At 40.7% G+C, this 17,824-nt stretch overlaps 3 protein-coding genes across 3 annotated transcripts; all 3 read left to right on the top strand.

The window, feature by feature from the left end:
- Positions 1 to 1,140: 1,140 nt before the first annotated feature.
- Positions 1,141 to 3,368, top strand: LOC120113027 (ABC transporter G family member 5-like). Its single transcript, XM_039133508.1, has one exon. The coding sequence runs from the start codon at positions 1,272 to 1,274 to the stop codon at positions 3,255 to 3,257; it is 1,986 nt and encodes a 661-aa protein (XP_038989436.1). The 5' UTR covers positions 1,141 to 1,271; the 3' UTR covers positions 3,258 to 3,368.
- Positions 3,369 to 8,117: 4,749 nt separating this feature from the next.
- On the top strand, positions 8,118 to 11,259 carry LOC120113026 (putative pentatricopeptide repeat-containing protein At1g77010, mitochondrial). Its single transcript, XM_039133503.1, has one exon. The coding sequence runs from the start codon at positions 8,210 to 8,212 to the stop codon at positions 10,253 to 10,255; it is 2,046 nt and encodes a 681-aa protein (XP_038989431.1). The 5' UTR covers positions 8,118 to 8,209; the 3' UTR covers positions 10,256 to 11,259.
- Positions 11,260 to 12,346: 1,087 nt separating this feature from the next.
- LOC120112860 (pentatricopeptide repeat-containing protein At1g43980, mitochondrial-like) lies at positions 12,347 to 14,275 on the top strand. Its single transcript, XM_039132823.1, has one exon. It carries the CDS (start codon positions 12,347 to 12,349, stop codon positions 14,273 to 14,275), a length of 1,929 nt encoding a protein of 642 aa, XP_038988751.1.
- The last annotated feature ends 3,549 nt before the right edge of the window (positions 14,276 to 17,824 follow it).

Raw genomic sequence — 17,824 nt, 5'->3', positions numbered from 1 at the left:
TAACGTCCGCATATGAGTTTATGCGGGTACGTTTTGCATGGAAGAGCACGGATTCGGAGGGGTTCACGGGTGCGACAGTGGGCTTGGTGCGGGGCCCGCCTCACGAGCGAGGCGAGGTCACGGGAGGAGTACGGAAGCGAACAAAGGACAGCGCTGATCCGCTACGCCGGCGCGTCAACTTGTGGCCCGGTGATATTTTCACCCCCCTCCTTTCCGCCTCAAATTTGATCCTTTTTTTTTTTTTTTGCTGGCTTGGATGAATTCAAATCTAGAGCCAACCAATTTGTTTCCTAATTTATTAGAATATAAATGTGGAATAAATATGATTGAGAAACCATGGAGCTTCTATCAAAAATAAAAGAACCATAGATTAGGGATGTTTCACCAATTCTTCTACTCTAAAATTAGTATTATATAATAAAATAAATAGATAATTAGACTAATTAAATAATTGATATCTGAAACTTGTGAGAGCTACAATTTTTTTACATTCTATACCTCCACAGCTCTAACAAAGCTAAGCCATAAGATGTGAAATTTGAATTAAGTAGTTCTGAATTCGCCGGCTAGGTTATTTTGTTTGTTGCGTATCACTCGAAAGAATTTTTATGAGAGAGCCTTGAGGCTATTCCTTCTCACTCTTCGTCAACTTCTCTAGCCAGATAGTTCTAAGTGCACTCATGCCCAAGTTGGTGTGTAATATATATATATATATATATATATATATATATATATATATATATATATAGTCTTGAATTCGTTAATATCATAACCTAGGGCTGACATATAACCTGGGGCCCCAATTAAATATGAGCCACAAACTTCTCATGTGATCCCAGCCAGAAGTCAGTGAGGCCACGGGACCACAGTTGGCGCAGAACGTAGACCTCCGGGCATACAACCGTCCCTCGCCTAAAGACCAAACTAACCTTAATCCACCTCCCCAAATTACGCTTCGATCCCTCCTTATCATTCCATTTCGAAGGTGGCATTTTTGTCCAAAGGATCATCCTGACAGCGACAACCAACGTAAGGGCATTCGGAGACAATGACCTGGCAAGACCTTTGTCCTATCCACCTCTTTCCCATCAAAATTCTCATCCCTTCCAAGGGTAAAATGGTAAGTAAAAGTTTATTGCTTGGATTCCCATGCCTCGTGCTTAGCTTAAGCTCTCTCACATCTCAAAATGTTCCAAAGAAAGGGGATAGAACGAAGGGTGTGGTCTTGGCTTGTGCTTGAGCTGTAGAAAACCTCCCTTTCCTGTCTTCAAATGATGAAAGGCTGTGAGATAGAAGCCAGAGGAATCAGCTACGAAATCCACATCTCAGAGAGAACACATCCCTTCAAAATTTGGAGCAGAGAAGAAGAAGATAGTGAAGCAAGCCACCATGGCCATCGACCATGCAATCTAGAAGTTTTGCCGACCACCAAGAGTTCCAAACTTAGAGTCCGGCAGGTGCTGAAGAACGTAAGTTGCCGTGCCAAGCCATGGGAGATCCTCGCCATCGTCGGGCCGAGCGGCGCCGGCAAGTCTACTCTCTTGGAGATACTCGCCGGCAAGCTGACCCCGCCGTCGCCGCAGACCATTTTGATCAACCGGAAGGTGGTCGACAAGTCCGACTTACGGAAGATCTCGGGCTACGTGACCCAGAAGGACACGCTGTACCCATTGCTGACGGTGAGGGAGACGCTGATGTTCAGCGCCCGGCTCCGCCTCGGCGGCAGCCTCCCCCCTTCCCAGCTGAGCTCCCGGGTGGAGTCCCTCCTAAGGGAGCTCGGCCTCGGGAGCGTCGCCGATGCCCGCGTGGGCGACGCCAGCGGCCGCGTCCGGGGGGTCTCCGGCGGCGAGCGCCGGCGGGTGTCCATCGGGGTGGACGCCGTCCATGACCCGAGGGTGCTGATCCTCGACGAGCCCACGTCGGGGCTCGACAGCACGTCGGCGACGCAGATCGTCGACATGCTGAAGACCATGGCGGAGAGCCGCGGCCGGACTGTCATCCTCAGCATCCACCAGCCTGGTTCTCGCATTGTTAAGCTCTTCGGCTCCGTCCTCCTCCTCGCCCACGGCTCCGTCCTCCACCAGGGCACCGTCGACCAGCTCAGCTCTCACCTCCGCTCCCTCAGCCTCCAGGTGCCGCTCCAGGTTAATGTCGTCGAGTTCGCCATCGACTCCATCGATGCTCTCCAGCAACATAAACGGCAAGAAACACTAGTAGAACATCATCAACAGCAGCAGCAAGATCAACGAGAAGCGCAAGAACAGCCATTGCTCCAGCTCCCGAGGAAAGGAGAAGGAATCGAAGGAAAGAAAGATAGGTGCACGCTCCAGCAGCTCTTCCAGCTTCACAAAGTAGTCGACGAGGAATCGCTCGCCGGGTTCGACTTCTCCTACGATTACCCAAATTCAAGATTTCAAGAGGTAACCATCCTCACACATCGGTTCTTGAACAATGTTTTCCGAACGAAGGAGCTTTTCGCATGCCGGACCATCCAGATGCTGGTCTCGGGGCTCGTCCTCGGTTCCATATTCTTCGACCTCAAAGACGATAAGGTCCTGGAGAGAGTAGGCCTCTTTGCATTCGTTCTAACTTTCTTGCTCTCTTGCACCACTGAAGCACTGCCGATATTTCTTCAAGAGAGGGAGATTCTTATGAAGGAGACCTCCAGTGGGAGCTACAGAGTATCTTCCTACGTGGTGGCCAATGGGCTAGTCTTCCTGCCATTCCTCTTCATATTAGCCATTCTCTTCTCGGTGCCGCTCTACTGGCTCGTCGGTCTCAACCGGAGTTTCACCGCGTTCATGTACTTCTTACTCTTGATATGGCTCATACTCTACACGGCCAACTCGGTGGTTGTGTGCTTCAGCGCTCTCGCGCCCAACTTCATAGTCGGAAACTCTTTGATCTCGGGGGTGATGGGCTCGTTCTTTCTCTTCTCCGGCTACTTCATAAGAAAGAAGGCGATGCCGAGCTACTGGGTCTTCATGCACTTCATCTCTTTGTTCAAGTATCCATTCGAAAGCTTCTTGGTGAACGAGTTCTCCGGCCCGGGGATGTGTGTGAAGCACGAGATGGGGTTGTGTGTATTGAGAGGAGAGGATCTCTTAAGAGAGGAAGGGTTGGGGGAGGAGAGCAGGTGGAGGAATGTGGTGGTGATGGTGTGCTTCATCTTGGCCTACAGGTTCTTCTCGTATCTCATTCTGATGTGCAGGTGCCGGTGCGTCCAAAAGGGTGGGCTCAAAAGAGCCCTGGTTTGATAGCCACGGTCCCTCACACTCTCTTCTTCTCTTCTTTTCATTTCAATTGTCTCTATCATACTATGGTCTCTATCAATAAGACTGAATGCTTCTGGTCAGTATGGCCGCATACTTGTCTCTCTTTGGTTGGCTCGCTCGCAATATAGGACATTCTTTTGTTTTCTTTTCTTGTCCATCTTTTTGGACTGCTTGCTAGGGCTACCATCTTCCCCGATGGAAATGTTCATGACCGGAAACTTTTTGCAGGGTTGCTTTTGGATTCTGGGGAACTCCATTTACAAATTTTGAGCTTTTTTAAAGAGAAATTACTACGGAAATATAGAAGTCATGTGCTTAGAAAGTCACGGGTGTTTGTTTGGTTTGTAAGCAAGGCCGATTTTGGACCCAGCCAGAGCCCACTGCTATTTATGAGCCAATCAGGTATGACATGATTGATATTTACACGACCTTCTCAGGAACTAGTGCATGAACGTTCTTCTCAAGGAACGTTACAGTTATAATAAGGGTTTTTTTTTTTTTTTTTTTTGGTATCAACACAAACATTTTGATATAACATTTCTTCTAACACCATTAATAAAAAATATATTTATTTTAATAAAAAAATAAAATATTAAAATTACTTTTTTTGTCTTCCATCATGATGTACATCTATTCATTAAAAATATTTTAGTTATTTTAATTTGAAACCGTTAATTTTTTAATGGCGTTAAATGATGTGGATATATATTAAAAAATAAGGATAAAAAAAAGAATAGAATAGCAAAACAAGTGTTTTATGAAGGTATACATGCAAATATCAATTTTAGAAGAGTATTCCTACAAAATTTAATATTTAAGAGGATATTTATGTAAAAAAAATTTATAATAATTGCATTTGCTACCACTAAATTATGTCGTAATCCTGTAATTATGAGCCACAACCAATTGTACTTAATTATATATCCTTTGACGACGGAGCATCTAATTTTTCTTTTAGATGATAGGAATTAATATGTGTCTGCAATTGAAACTTATATGGGAATTAATTATTAATCACAGTTCCATCATAATTTTCTTCTTCTTTTTTTCTTCTTGGATTTTTCATTGAAAGGAATGTGGAAACGTCTATGATTTCTTTGAAAGTAATGAAGAGGCTGTTAAGTTTTTCTGCAGGGTCGGCAATTTCAAACCTCGCTGACCTAACCATAAATACAGGCATGGAAAAGATTTCTTTTTTTTTTTTCTTTTGATTTGGAAAGCAGTTTTGGACTTCCTGGTTCATCATCATAAAAAATATAATATAGTATAATATATAACTTGGTTATACCGTTATTCTTGCAATTTTTTGTATTTATATGAAAATTTATAGACCCTCCATTAATGGAGGATTTTTTTTTGGCTGGAAAAGTTTTTTTATCCATAGGACACTGGCTCATTATCATAGAAACATAATATATTTTTTGAGAAAAACAGAAATATAGTATATATGAATATATATATATATATATATATATATATAACATTAATCTTGTATTCTTGTAATGTAACTTTAAATTCTTTTGGACCCTATTTGAATGGAGGAAGTCACTGTCTAGGGACAGCCATGAAAGTTTTCTTCTAGAGATAAAAAGAAAAGGTGATTGGCTCAGCTAGAGTACCCACACTTCTAATTTTTTTTCTAGACAACATAAATCATACACATGAAAAATGGACTTTTTGGAGCAAAATACCAAGATTGGCTATCTTGATATCAGATTTCGTATCGGCAACATTCTCTTATAATATTGATACGTCTGGTACAGAGTTAGTTCAACATATCGAATGTCGGTACGTCTTCGGCAGCGTGCACTGGTTCGGTACAGGTACAATAGATATGGTCGGTACATACTAATACCGATCGGTATCACAAATCTTGCTTAGAAAAAATAAGAATGACTACTTATTCGAATATTCTATATTTCCTTCCACTTTTAAACTCTTGAGAGAACCCCATCAACTACAACTTATCCAACAGCCTCCTTCAACCAAACAATACCTTAAGCAAATCCATGACTTGAATGATGCATGGTTAACACTTCGTTGTAACTAAGCCGATAACTATTAGCATTGTTAGATAACATCGTTCTTCTAAAGATTTGTCCTTAGAAGAGTTTTAGGGTTCAAATCTGGTGGTGTCTCGTTACCACCGTATTACTGAAAAAATAGAATTAAAAAAAAGCTCATGTAACCCTTTAAGGGCATTTTCATCCTTGCATGACATCGTGGTGAGTGAAAACTAGGGTGAGCAGAACCTATTGAAGGCATATGAGAGATTGGACTCATTGGAGCCAATCATCTGAAAAATGTAGAGGTGGATAGTTATTAGACATAAAAAAATCGGGGAGAATTGAACATACAAAGAAATAGGGAAAAAGATGTATTACTATGGTTAGTTTCAGACGGGTACAGAGTCTTGTAATTGTTGCCTCTTGTGATCAAATTTAAAAGAGACAAAGATTAGATTATTATTTTTTTTTAACCAACAAAAGATTAGATTAAATATTTTGTAAACTCTGTCTCCCAATCTCTTAAAAACTTACAATCTTAATCATCATTCTCCATGTGTTACACAGTTCTTTTGGGTCTTCATATGAATGGTTAAAATTCTCTTTACTGAAGCATAGATGATAACTTTGAAGTTAACAATCTTAAGAAATAAGTAGTTTATGTATGGAAGAAAAATGGTTTGGGGCTTTTGTTACTGTAACATAAACATTTTTCAAGGTCCATTGGATACTAGATTGGCAACTTAGTATTCAACCATCCTTGTGTATTGCAACAAACCTCACAAGTTGCACTAGCCCCCTTGTACCATATGACACTGGGAATTATTTTCATATTTTGTGTGTATATAACAAGCAGACATATCATCAAAAAACTTACATTGACATCAAAAAAATTGCCACATCATTTGACACGCAAAAGACAATGCTTGGGGACACTTTAATAAACCTACAATATTTTGTTTCTAGGAAACATTAGTTAAAAGATGTTGAGGACTAATAATCCCATCGATTATCTTACTCTTGGGCCCATCCAAATGTCCGATTTTTTAGATAGAAGCTTAACATGGTATCAGATCCCATCGATTGTTCTTGCTTACCGAAACTTCCACACTCCCATTTATTAATCCACATACCTTTTTGTGAGAGGGGCGTTGAGGAATAATGGTCCCACATCGAATAAGTTAAGAACTTTTGTGTTGCTTATATTTTTTGGTTCAATGTTGATGGAGATTGAAGCTAAGATCAATTGATCGGTATACTTGGTCAATATTGATAGTGATCTATGCTAAGATCAATCAATCATGATAGATTATACCAAATGAGTTCAATAAAGTTCAGTAAAATAAAATCTCCACTCTAATCTCCAATCAGCAAGAGAATTCAAAGCGGATTCATTCGACCATGGATATTCTATTTTGTTCTTAATTATTCAAAAAATTATATTGAAAAATGATTAGCACATGACAAGTGGCTTCTTAATTTCCAAAGAAAGTAAGGGAAAAAAGATGAAACGAAAAAAAAAAGGAGATTATATAAGAAGTGAAAAGGTTGAATCAATTAATAAACTTAATTATGCTTATTGGCATAAGATCCTAAAAGCTTAGGCGACCACCACAAACAAAAGGTTTCTAGATTAAAAGAACATGGATTCTTTCTGGTGGTAATGTTGTTAAAATGTTGTTGAGAGTATATTGTTCAATTTTTTAGGCTTTTCTACAAGCATTAGTCTTTGCACCTTGGATGATCATCCAGTCATCTAAGTAATGCGATTGTACGGTAGATTAAAAGAACACGGATTCTTTTTTTTAATACATCGTCAGATTGAATGCTTTACCTTGCAGGGTCTCTCATGATGTGCTGCTCCATGTACAACCTTTTATCATCTACAATTTATATGCCCATACATGTGATAAACCATGACTTTAGCTTACATAATTTTAGGATAAATAATATTATATCAAGATGCTCTAAATCATTTCTGAAGAAAACCTTTGGAAAATAAATGTGAGCACACTCTTTATCTTAATACATCACAACTTTGTGATTATTATTTGTTATAGCACCATGTTTTCTTTTCCTTTCAAAAATGGAGAGTTCGAAGAAAAGCAAATAAATTTTTGATATGAGCAATTATACATGCAAGTATGCAACACATCTTATTCATGGCATCATTCACTAAAGAGTTGTCCAACCAAGAAACCAAAAATCATGCTAAGCAATAATAATAATAATAATAATAATAATAATAATCTTAATGGTAAACACTATGATGCAGCACTTATATTCATGCAAACTTCCATGTCGGCATGGCGCTTCATGATTCAACCATGTTGTTATCAATTGCACCTGGTCGCACCTATCTCCTCATGCCAATGAGGCCCTCGGAACCAGGTGATTAGGTCTTAAATAGGTTTGACCCGTTCATGGCTTGAAAAGTTGCCCTACTCAAAGCTCAAACCCTAGAGACCAACAAGATCCAACCTAAGCAGTTCTTTTTGTTTAGACTTGATTTTTAACGAGAAGAAAACGATTGGGTTGCCTCCTTTGCAACTCACTACTTCAAATATTTTATCTAGACAAACCACGCATCATTGCCTGAGCCCTTGTATAGTTTTTTATTTTCTGATTTTGTTGGCCGCATTCACACCCATTGCGTATGAGCCACCGTTATACCAAAAAAAACACACACACACACACACACAAAAACGTGGGCACGCGCGCGCATGCGAGAAGAAGAAGAGAGAGAAAAAAAAGAGGGGGGAGAACTTGGGCTAAAAAGGCCTAGCTCGCAACTCCAGGCTAAAATTGGGCCTTGGCCAAACCACCCAGAACCAGCCCATTGACACTCCTATGAGCGGTAAGTATAGAGGAAGGGCTGTCGGGGCGGTTGGCCACCTTTTCTAACACCAAGGATGATCTCTGCCCCCCATGACCGTCGACCTCCACTTGTGCTCCTATTGGCTTCGCTCATGCGTCGCCCCACGCTTCCGCTCCCAAGGGCAGCAGCTCCACCAGCTCCTCCTCAAGTCCGGCCACGCCTCCTCCCTCTTCGCCTCCAACTGCCTCCTGCAAATGTACGCCCGCTGCTGCCCCAACCTCACCGACGCCCGAAGCCTGTTCGACGAAATGCCCCACCGGAACTGCTTCGCCTGGAACTTGCTCCTAGATGCCTGCCTCAAGTCAGGCGATCCCAGTGCTGCGCTAGAACTGTTCGACTCTATGCCCGAAAGGAACACCTTCTCGTGGAACGCCATCGTCACTGGCCTTGTTAGATGCGGCGATCTGGAGAACGCCCGGCGCTTGTTCGAAGAGATGCCGATGACGGATGCCGTTGCCTGTAATGCGATCATTCATGGGTATGTCCGCAGAGGCCAAGTTCACGAAGCTTTTCGCTTGTTTAAGAAGATGGGTTCGGATTTCGTGGGACCTTCGTCACCGTGCAACGATAGTTTTGTGCTGGCAACGGTCCTCAGTGCCTGCGCTGATCACGTGGCTCATGATTTCGGCAAACAGATTCATGCACGTATTGTCATGAGCCAGGTGGACCTGGATACCGTCCTGGGCAGCACGCTTGTCAACATGTATGCAAAGTGTGAGGATTTTGATAGTGCTTGTTTAGTTTTGGACTCAATGCTAGAACCTGATGACTTCTCTTTGTCGGCTTTGATTTCGGGCTATGCAGGCCACGGAAGTTTGGTGGATGCGAGAAAGGTTTTTGACAGGAGAGAGAATCCTGGTGTTGTTTTGTGGAATTCTATGATTAATGGGTGTGTCATTAATGATCAAGGAGAAGAGGCATTGCATCTTTTTAGAAGGATGAGGAGGGAGGGAGTCATGCCGGATTCATCAACTCTTGTGAGTCTTCTTGGTGCTTCTATGAGTTTCAGTGAGCTAGAATATGGGAAACAACTGCATGCTTGTTGTTTCAGACATGGACTTATAGAAAATATAGTTGTTGCAAGTGCTCTCATAGACTCTTATTCCAAATCTGGCTACTGGGAGGATGCTTGCAAGGTTTTCGGTGAGCTCAAAAAGCACGACACAGTTGTACTCAACTCAATGATCAATGTATACTCAAACTGCGGGAGAATTGTAGATGCGAGGCGGATCTTTGAGTCAATTCCAAGCAAAAGTTTGATCTCGTGGAATTCAATGATAGTGGGATACAGCCAGAATGGTTGTGTCATTGATGCATTAGAGCTCTTCTGCGAGATGCATCAGCTGGATCTTAGGCCTGACAAAGTGGCTTTGGCTAGTGCGGTGAGTGCTTGCGCAAGCATTTGTTTGCTTGGTCTCGGAGAACAGATATTTGCTTGGGCTACTGTGGTTGGCCTTGAGTCAGACATTATAATCTCTTCTTCAATTATTGATCTCTATTGTAAATGTGGTGGTGTCAGTCAGGGGCTGAGGCTATTCAATGAAATGAGGAAATTTGATGTAGTCCTATGGAACTCAATGTTAATGGGTTATGCATCAAATGGATATGGAATTGAAGTTCTTGAACTCTTTGAAACAATGAGAAATGCAGGAGTAAGCCCAAATGTGGTGACCTTTATTGCTGTCCTTTCTGGTTGCTGCCACTGTGGACTAATCGAGGAAGGATTAAGATGGTTTCATAGGATGAAGGGAGACTATGGTATTGAACCAGTTGTTGAGCATTACTCATGCATTGTTGATTTGTTAGTGCGTGCTGGTCGACTTAAGGAAGCAGTTGATTTCATTGATAAAATGCCCTTTGAGGCTGATGCTAGCATGTGGACATCAGTGCTTGGAGGATGCAAGGCTCATGGAGAAGAGGCTTTAGGAAATAAGGTGGCTGAGAAGCTTATTGAGCTTAACCCTCAGCATTCTGGCTCTTATGTGCAATTATCTAGCATATATGCTGCTCATGGCGACTGGGAGAGTTCAATACAAGTTAGACGAATGATGCGTGAAAGAAGGATTAAAAAGAATCCTGGTTTCAGTTGGATCTGACAGTTGAACAAGAAATTTTTCGCATGCATTTCAAGACAATGAGAAAATTGGAAGGTTAATGTAATCAAAGGATATGCTCCTTGGTAATATATGTACAGTGTACAATGAAGTTATGAGCTGAATATAGGTAAAATTGGAGGACGTTGACTATTACAGAGACTGACTAGGCACAAGCACAACATCAGCGACGGTTGCCTAGACTTGGGCTCTGAAAAAATGTTGGCAGTCTTTATCGTTTGAGAGCTCTCTCCTCCATAAACATTCCGTGAGAAGGGCAGCAGTTGAGATCAGAGATCCCCCCGGGTGCCAAGAGACTAATCTCAATGGCTGCCAATTAGTCTCTGCTTTTCATTGATAAGGTTATTGATGTTGTGGCAACTGATAGAGAACAAAGTGGATCCTCTTTGGTGGAGTTTGTAAGTAGGGTGTTATGTAACAGACCGACGGAGGCGTGTGCTCGAAATAATTGGAAGGATCATTGGACATGAATGAAGTTTCTTGTGCCAAGCTCGTGTAATGTTGTTGCTGCAGGTTAATGAAACAAGAGAGTTGATGGATCGGAAAGCTACTATATGTATATCAAATTATAGCGCACTGCTTGTGCCAAAAGGTTTCATGATGGAACATCAAATGGCTTGGTTAATAGGAAGAGCAATGATGGAAAAAAGTTTTAGTGGAAGAACAGTGCTATCATCTTCTCGGAACGGCTGCAATATAAGATACTCGTCTACATTTTTTTTGGAGGTAGGGGATATCCATCAAGGAGATGGGGAGACGTAAGAAATCACTGTGAAGAAGCAGAGATCACTTACAGCTTGGAATGAAAAAAGAGGACTCAAGAGCATTTAAAATATCAGCTTTCAATTCATAGCTTTAGATTGAAAAGCAATCATGTTGTATGTGTATCAAGACCAAACAACCTTTCTTACAAGGTTTAATTTTTTTTTTATTTATTTTAACTATTCAATGGTTACTCTAGTAAACAGAGAATTTTGTTTCTATCATTTTTTGCATCAATGGGAATTCAGTGTTAGTAGAAAAATACTTATTTCTATTAAATAATCTTGCACAATGATAGATTTTAGTAGTTTGCTTCTCCTCACTTATTCCATCTATTTAGCATCCTCATTTCTATCTATTCTCTTCTTTCAACTCTTGCAATTGAAGTGGAACTAACCCTAGCAATGTACGAGTAACCTAAATGCATGTGAGATTTCTGTACATGAGTGTACGGACATTATCAACAATACAATAACAAGATTTTCAGTGAAATTTTTGAGAAACTAGTTTTGTCTTTTGATATGCCTAATTTTTATATGATGACCAAAAGTTGCTGGCAGACCTTACATGATAGGTAAATTTTCTACGAGTAAGTTAATTAACCTCAAAATGTCTAAGTAGCAAACCAACTCTCATTCTGATGTCTATTTTTCAGTTGACTCTGATTGCAAAGCTAGTTCTCATTCTTGCTTCTTGCCCGGCAGCATACCCGTCTTTGAAGTTCATAAGCTTCCACCAGTAGCAGGCCACAATAATATCAATTTTTTTTTTAAAAAAAAAAAAGCTCCCTAAATCCCCTGTTAGAATGGATCAATTTGGTTTTAGAAACCTATAAACAAGCTGGTGTGATTAAGAGTATGTTTGGTTGGAAGGAATTAGACTTTAGAATTAGAATAAAAATGAGTGGCTTCCATTCCAGCTATTTAGTTTAGAAGAGTCTCTAAAGAAAAATGCAAATGCCTGAAATCCTAAACATTCAATTTCTATTCTTTTCTAGCATTTAAATTTTATTTTCATTTCAATTTTGATTTCAATCACGAATCAAATACGGTTGAAATAATGATTGTTTTAATTTTTATTTCAATCGATTTCGGTCTCGATTGTGAATGATAAGGAACCTTAGGAAAGAAATGTGTTTTTTTTATAATAATAAAAAAAAAGCGCTTTTGAGACCTGGGAAGAAATCCTCCCCCCCAAACTCCAAATGGAAGGAGAAAACTACCAAAAGAAGCAAGAAAGGAAGCATCGGAAGATAAACAAAAAGATGGGGTGCCCCTCCCTCCGCTCTTAAACCCCGCATCTTAGCCCCTTATGATCATTTCCCCTCCAAAACTTGGACCCTTCAAAAAATTCGATATTTCCTCCTTTTCTATTCTCATTGGCCACTGCCTCTCTCTCAACTCCCTTCCCTCCGCCCAAACCCTCCATTCCAACCTCATCAAAACCGGCCTCCACCGCCACACCTTCCTCGCCAACCGCCTCCTCGACCTCTACTCTCGCCTCGGCTCCACCACCTCCGCCTTCCGAGTCTTCGACGAAATCCCCTCCAAGAACGCCTTCTCGTTCAACATTCTTCTCGCTCTGCTCTCCAAGACCGGCCGCATTCACGAAGCCCGCCAGCTCTTCGAAGAAATGCCCCTGCGGGATACTGTCAGCTGGAATTCCATCATCTCCGGGTGCATCTCCAATGGCTTGTTCGATGAGGCCTCTGAACTGCTCTACGAAATGCAAGAACTCGGCGCGAGGTTCAGCGAGTACACGCTGTCCCTCGCTGCCTCCTGTGTCTCCGATGCTCGGCACGCCAAACAAGTGCACGGGTTTCTCATCCGTAGCGGCTCGAATTCATCGAACACCGTGGTTGGCAATGCACTTATTGATATGTATGGAAGGGTTGGAGTCGTCGGTTACGCTTGCGGTGTCTTTCGAGCCATGGAGGACCTCGATGTCATCTCTTGGAATTCGATGATCTCGGTTTACGGCAACTCAGGTCATGGTGAGAAGGCATTGGAGTGTTTCCGTTCGATGAGAGCTCATGGGTTTCCAATTGATGAGTTCACGGTGTCGTCGGTGATCCATGTTTGCGCCGACCTTGGGCATTTGGCCAAGGGTGAGCAACTTTTGGCCCAGTGCTTCAAGATGGGATTCCTTTCGAATTATGTAGTTTCTAGTGCTGTTATTGACCTGTATTCCATGTGTGGCAGACTGGACAATTCAATCCGGCTCTTCCAAGAAATGGACAGATGGGATTCGGCGCTCTTCAACTCCATGGCATCAACCTATGCACGAAGCGGGCTTGTGCATGAAGCTCTGAGGCTCTTTGTGCTGGCTCTGAGGAAGGAAATCAGGCCGACGGGATTCACCTTTGCAAGTATTCTGCGTTCAAGTTCCTGTTTTGGGTTGACCGAGCAGGGAACGCAGATCCACTGTTTGGTTTTTAAATTGGGTTTTGAGGCAGATTTGATTGTTTCTAGTGCTCTTGCAGACATGTATACTAAGTTAGGATCGACGGAATCAGCTATGAAAATTTTCTCAGCAATGGCTACCAAGGACTTGGTCTTCTGGAATACCATGATCATGGGCTTAGCTCGAAATGGGCAAGGCACAGAAGCTCTAAGAATCTTCAAAGAAATGCAAGAGAGTGGTAATAAACCTGATAGAATTACTCTTGTCGGTGTTTTATCTGCTTGCAGTCATGAAGGCATGGTCCATGAAGGAAAGAGAGTATTTTCATCCATGGAGAAGAGATATCGGGTGGTACGAGGTCTGGAGCACTATAACTGCATGGTGGACATGATGGGCCGTGCAGGGAGGCTGAGAGAGGCAATGGAGATTATAGAGACTATGCCTCGCAAGCCTATTGCAGCAACATGGGAATTGCTTCTTGAAGCTTGCAGGATTCACAGGAATGTGCGGCTGGAAGAAATAGTTGCAGAGAAAGTGATGGAGTTGAAGCCTCGCTCGTCACTTCCTTATTTTGTATTAGGTCGGATGTATGGTACAAGAGGGAGGTGGGACAGCATGGCTCGAGTGTGGAAGACCATGCGAGAGAGAGGTGTGAAGAAGGTCAGTGGATGCAGTTGGATTTGCATCAGAAATCTTGTCTTTGTTTTTAAATCTGATCAGATATTGCATTATGGAGGGGAAGAGACATACCTGGTGTTGCGTTTGTTGTGTTGGGAGATGGAGGGTGAGGGATATGTTCCTGAACAGCATGCAGAATTTGAGGATCAAGAAGAGTGAGGCTGATAATGCATTGCTGGATGTCTTTTTGATGGATTGAAGTGAAATACTGAATTTCATGGGCTCTAATTTTTAGGCTATTTTTTGTGTTTTATATTCCTTGAAGTGGAAAACACTAAACGGCCTTTGTCTAAGCTCCACAGAGCTTTCACAAGGTTGCTTGAGCTCATCTTGTGGGTTGAGCTGCAGAAATTTAGGCTTCAGATAATCAGTCTGGCGCTTATGGAAAGGAAGGTGACTATTAGCATACTTACCGGCATAAGCAACTGGAAAATGTTTGCTTTTAACTTGCTTGTTGGTTGATGGATGGTCAATCAATTTGGATTATTTTAACAATAGGTCGGAAGGAAAATTGCTTGTTACATTTCAAAACTGACAACATCAGATGACACCTCCAAGATTACGCTTCCATTGTAACTCTAGAGAACCACAGAACTGAACCTTTTTCCATGCATCATGAATGACAGGGAGAAGTATACTGGGTCAAGCAACAGTTCTTCCTACATTACCTAAAGGTTGTCACTGAGGCGTTAAATTTTTCACAAGGGGAATATCGCTATAGATCGGAACAGGAAGATATGTCCCAGAAAACTTACAGACGTTGAAGCAGGTGATATCCGATCCTCCACAGCTGTTCTTGCCTGCTTATCCAACACTGTTGGCACTTTAGGTAGCATTCCGATAACTGGCCTTCTGAATGGTTCTCTCTGTTGAATATACTCTTTCATTATTGTAGCAGTTCTTGTTGTATACACAAAGTACTCGTATGTTTACACACTAAGGGTGGAAAGACCCTATTTGATTAATTATATCACAAGATTTTACAGATCAATCATCAGGGATTGGTTCAAGAAATGAAGTACAGATGATCAGACCTTTTCTGAGCAAAGAGCCAAAGGGAGACACCATGCCTTGTATACTCCTCAATCAGTTGATATGGTAACAGATGTTAAGAAGTTTTCTAGAGTTTCACGTTTACAACCTTTTTGAGTTTAGATGCGGTGGTGTGGTTCAAAGTGGCTGGTCACTTATTTTTTGAGAGAACAGTGTGGCAGATTACTTACATCTGCCTTTTGACCTTTTAGTGATGCTACATACAGCAACAAATTTTCGCCTCAAAAATTTGCAGGACATCTCTATTTGTGTATCTACATGTCATAGTGTTATCACAGGAATGAGGCTTCGAGCAATATTGAACTCCCAAGAAGATACTTCTTACCTTCATGGGTAACAAGCTTCAGTGGATAAGGTACTCTTCGGGTAGCAAGCTTCAGTGGATAAGGTACTCTGCTATGTCACCCACTGCTAGTGTTAGTAGGTTGTGCAAATTATCCGATCTTGTAATCAAATCGACATATATAGAATTGATTTTCTCAAGAAAAATATATATGAAAATTAGAGACAAACCCATAGTATCTGGACCTAGAGGTGCAAAGAGATTTGTTGGTTTCATGAAAAGTGCTTTTGTAAATCCTGATTTTTATTTAACGCGTATTTAACAAATAATGTGATTATAAAGCCTGTGTTATTACCATGTTATGTAGGGAACTGAGAAACAAAAATTCAACAGAAAAGGAGACAAAGAAGGAAGATGAGGAGGTCAACAATTGTTGTCTAAGCTAGTTAGCATTTCTCATCTTGATGGTGGCACATTGTATCACAATCCTTAAAAAAATGAAAAAAATGAAAAAAGATGAGGAGGAGAGTGTAGAAAGTGAGAGAACCGGAGATAGTGAAAGGAATAAAAAAGGGAACTTTGAGGAGAGTCGTGCAAGGGGAGTAGACAAGCAGAGAGGAGTCTGAGGGGGTGGATGGACAAAGGGGGGAGTGAGAGAGAGCAAGGATGGTGGAGGAGGTGAGTTGGGGTAAGATTATTTCTTATGCAAGAAGAATGTGATTAGGGGATGAAGACTTGGTCTTTTGAAGGTTGTGCATAAAAGAACATGAAGGGGGAAAGAACCCTTAGATATTTCATAAAACTAAATTTTATTTAGGTATATTAACAAACATATATTAACAAAATCTAATGAAATCTTGTTTTATGAAACATATTCTCAAAATCTAGACATTAAACAATTAAATTGCTTTATAAAATTGTAATTTAGACCTAAGCTGGAAGTAGGGAGATGTGACTAATTTTTGAATAATTCTTTGACATCACTAGGGTATTAATTTCATAGCAATGCTTGAATCTGTACATGTTAGTGGTGAAGAGTGTCAGCACCTATCTTGTTTATCTTTCCACATTTCCATATGTTACTTATGTAGAAACTTTAAATCATATTATAAAGAAAATCCTTTTCTCGTGTATTTCTTTTTCAAAGAAAAAGAGGAGGCCTATCTGTACTATACCTACCTAAATTCTGAATTAGGTAACTATCCAAGATCCAAACACAGAACTCTAGTTGCTTAGCAAAGAGTAATGGCCACCTGGAAAAACCCATTTCTCAAGGAATTCATTTGGGTGCAAGTAACTTTAAAATTTCTCTGAGGCATAATGGATTAGGTAACCCAATTACATTAAAAAATGTCATTAGCTTCAATAATTTGAGTAGGTCTGCAAATTTGTACAGAGACCATTAGTTTACTTGCATTATTATAAAAGGGTGCTCACCAAATGCCTAGCTAACTTAATCTTCTTCCTTACAGTTTGTCAACGTCCAATTGGAAGACACAAACTTCTAGAAGAAAATCTTTGTCACCATCTACAATCAATTAACTTGAAGTTTCGATATCGGTCACCTTGGTGTCCACAGTTCCACTGAGAAAAACCTTTGTCACCATCTACAATCAATTAACTTTTTAACGCTCGTTATCAGGTCCCCTGGTGGACAGAGTCTAACTGAGAAAGCATCATGGCGAAGCCAATCATGCTTCCATGAGAGGAACAAATGGCGTCTACTTATGCTATCAAGAAAGCTGGGGAGATACGTTATGATGAAGGTTTAGTTCTTTTTCGTGGGGCATTGCAGTTGTTATCAGACTCAAGGTATTACGTAGGATGGAAATTATGGACCATAATATTTAGCAATTTTCCATCTGGTACCAAAGTTTGAAATATTTTATTTAGGCCAGCATACAGCCAGGTGGAAATAAAATAAATTATTTTAATATTTTTAAGATAAATTTATATTACATATCTTATTTTATCATAAAGATTTGACTTGATGATTCATATAATAAAATGCAAAATAAATATCAAACTTTTGAAATATGACTGGAGATAGAGAATTAGATAGTAAAGATTGGTATATGAATGACAGATTGTGGGAGATAAGGTTATTATAGAAGAAAATAGATATAGAGCGGAATAAGAGATTAGTTAGGATATAGATGACAAGAATTGGAGTTAAATGTGGAAGAATAAGATGGAAAGAAATGATTGGTTATGTGCATAATTTTCTTTCCAAAACACCTATATTAAAAATTATTATATAATAAAATTTATTTTGTGAATCAAATAAGATTTCATATATGGGCAAAATTGACTGATCCGAAGAATACCCTAACGCTCTTTTTAATATAGTGTCAACAACAATACAAATGTTA

This window comes from Phoenix dactylifera, chromosome 1, assembly GCF_009389715.1.
Source record: "Phoenix dactylifera cultivar Barhee BC4 chromosome 1, palm_55x_up_171113_PBpolish2nd_filt_p, whole genome shotgun sequence".
In the NCBI taxonomy this organism is placed as follows: domain Eukaryota; kingdom Viridiplantae; phylum Streptophyta; class Magnoliopsida; order Arecales; family Arecaceae; genus Phoenix; species Phoenix dactylifera.
This window is presented reverse-complemented; position numbering and strand designations above follow the sequence as displayed.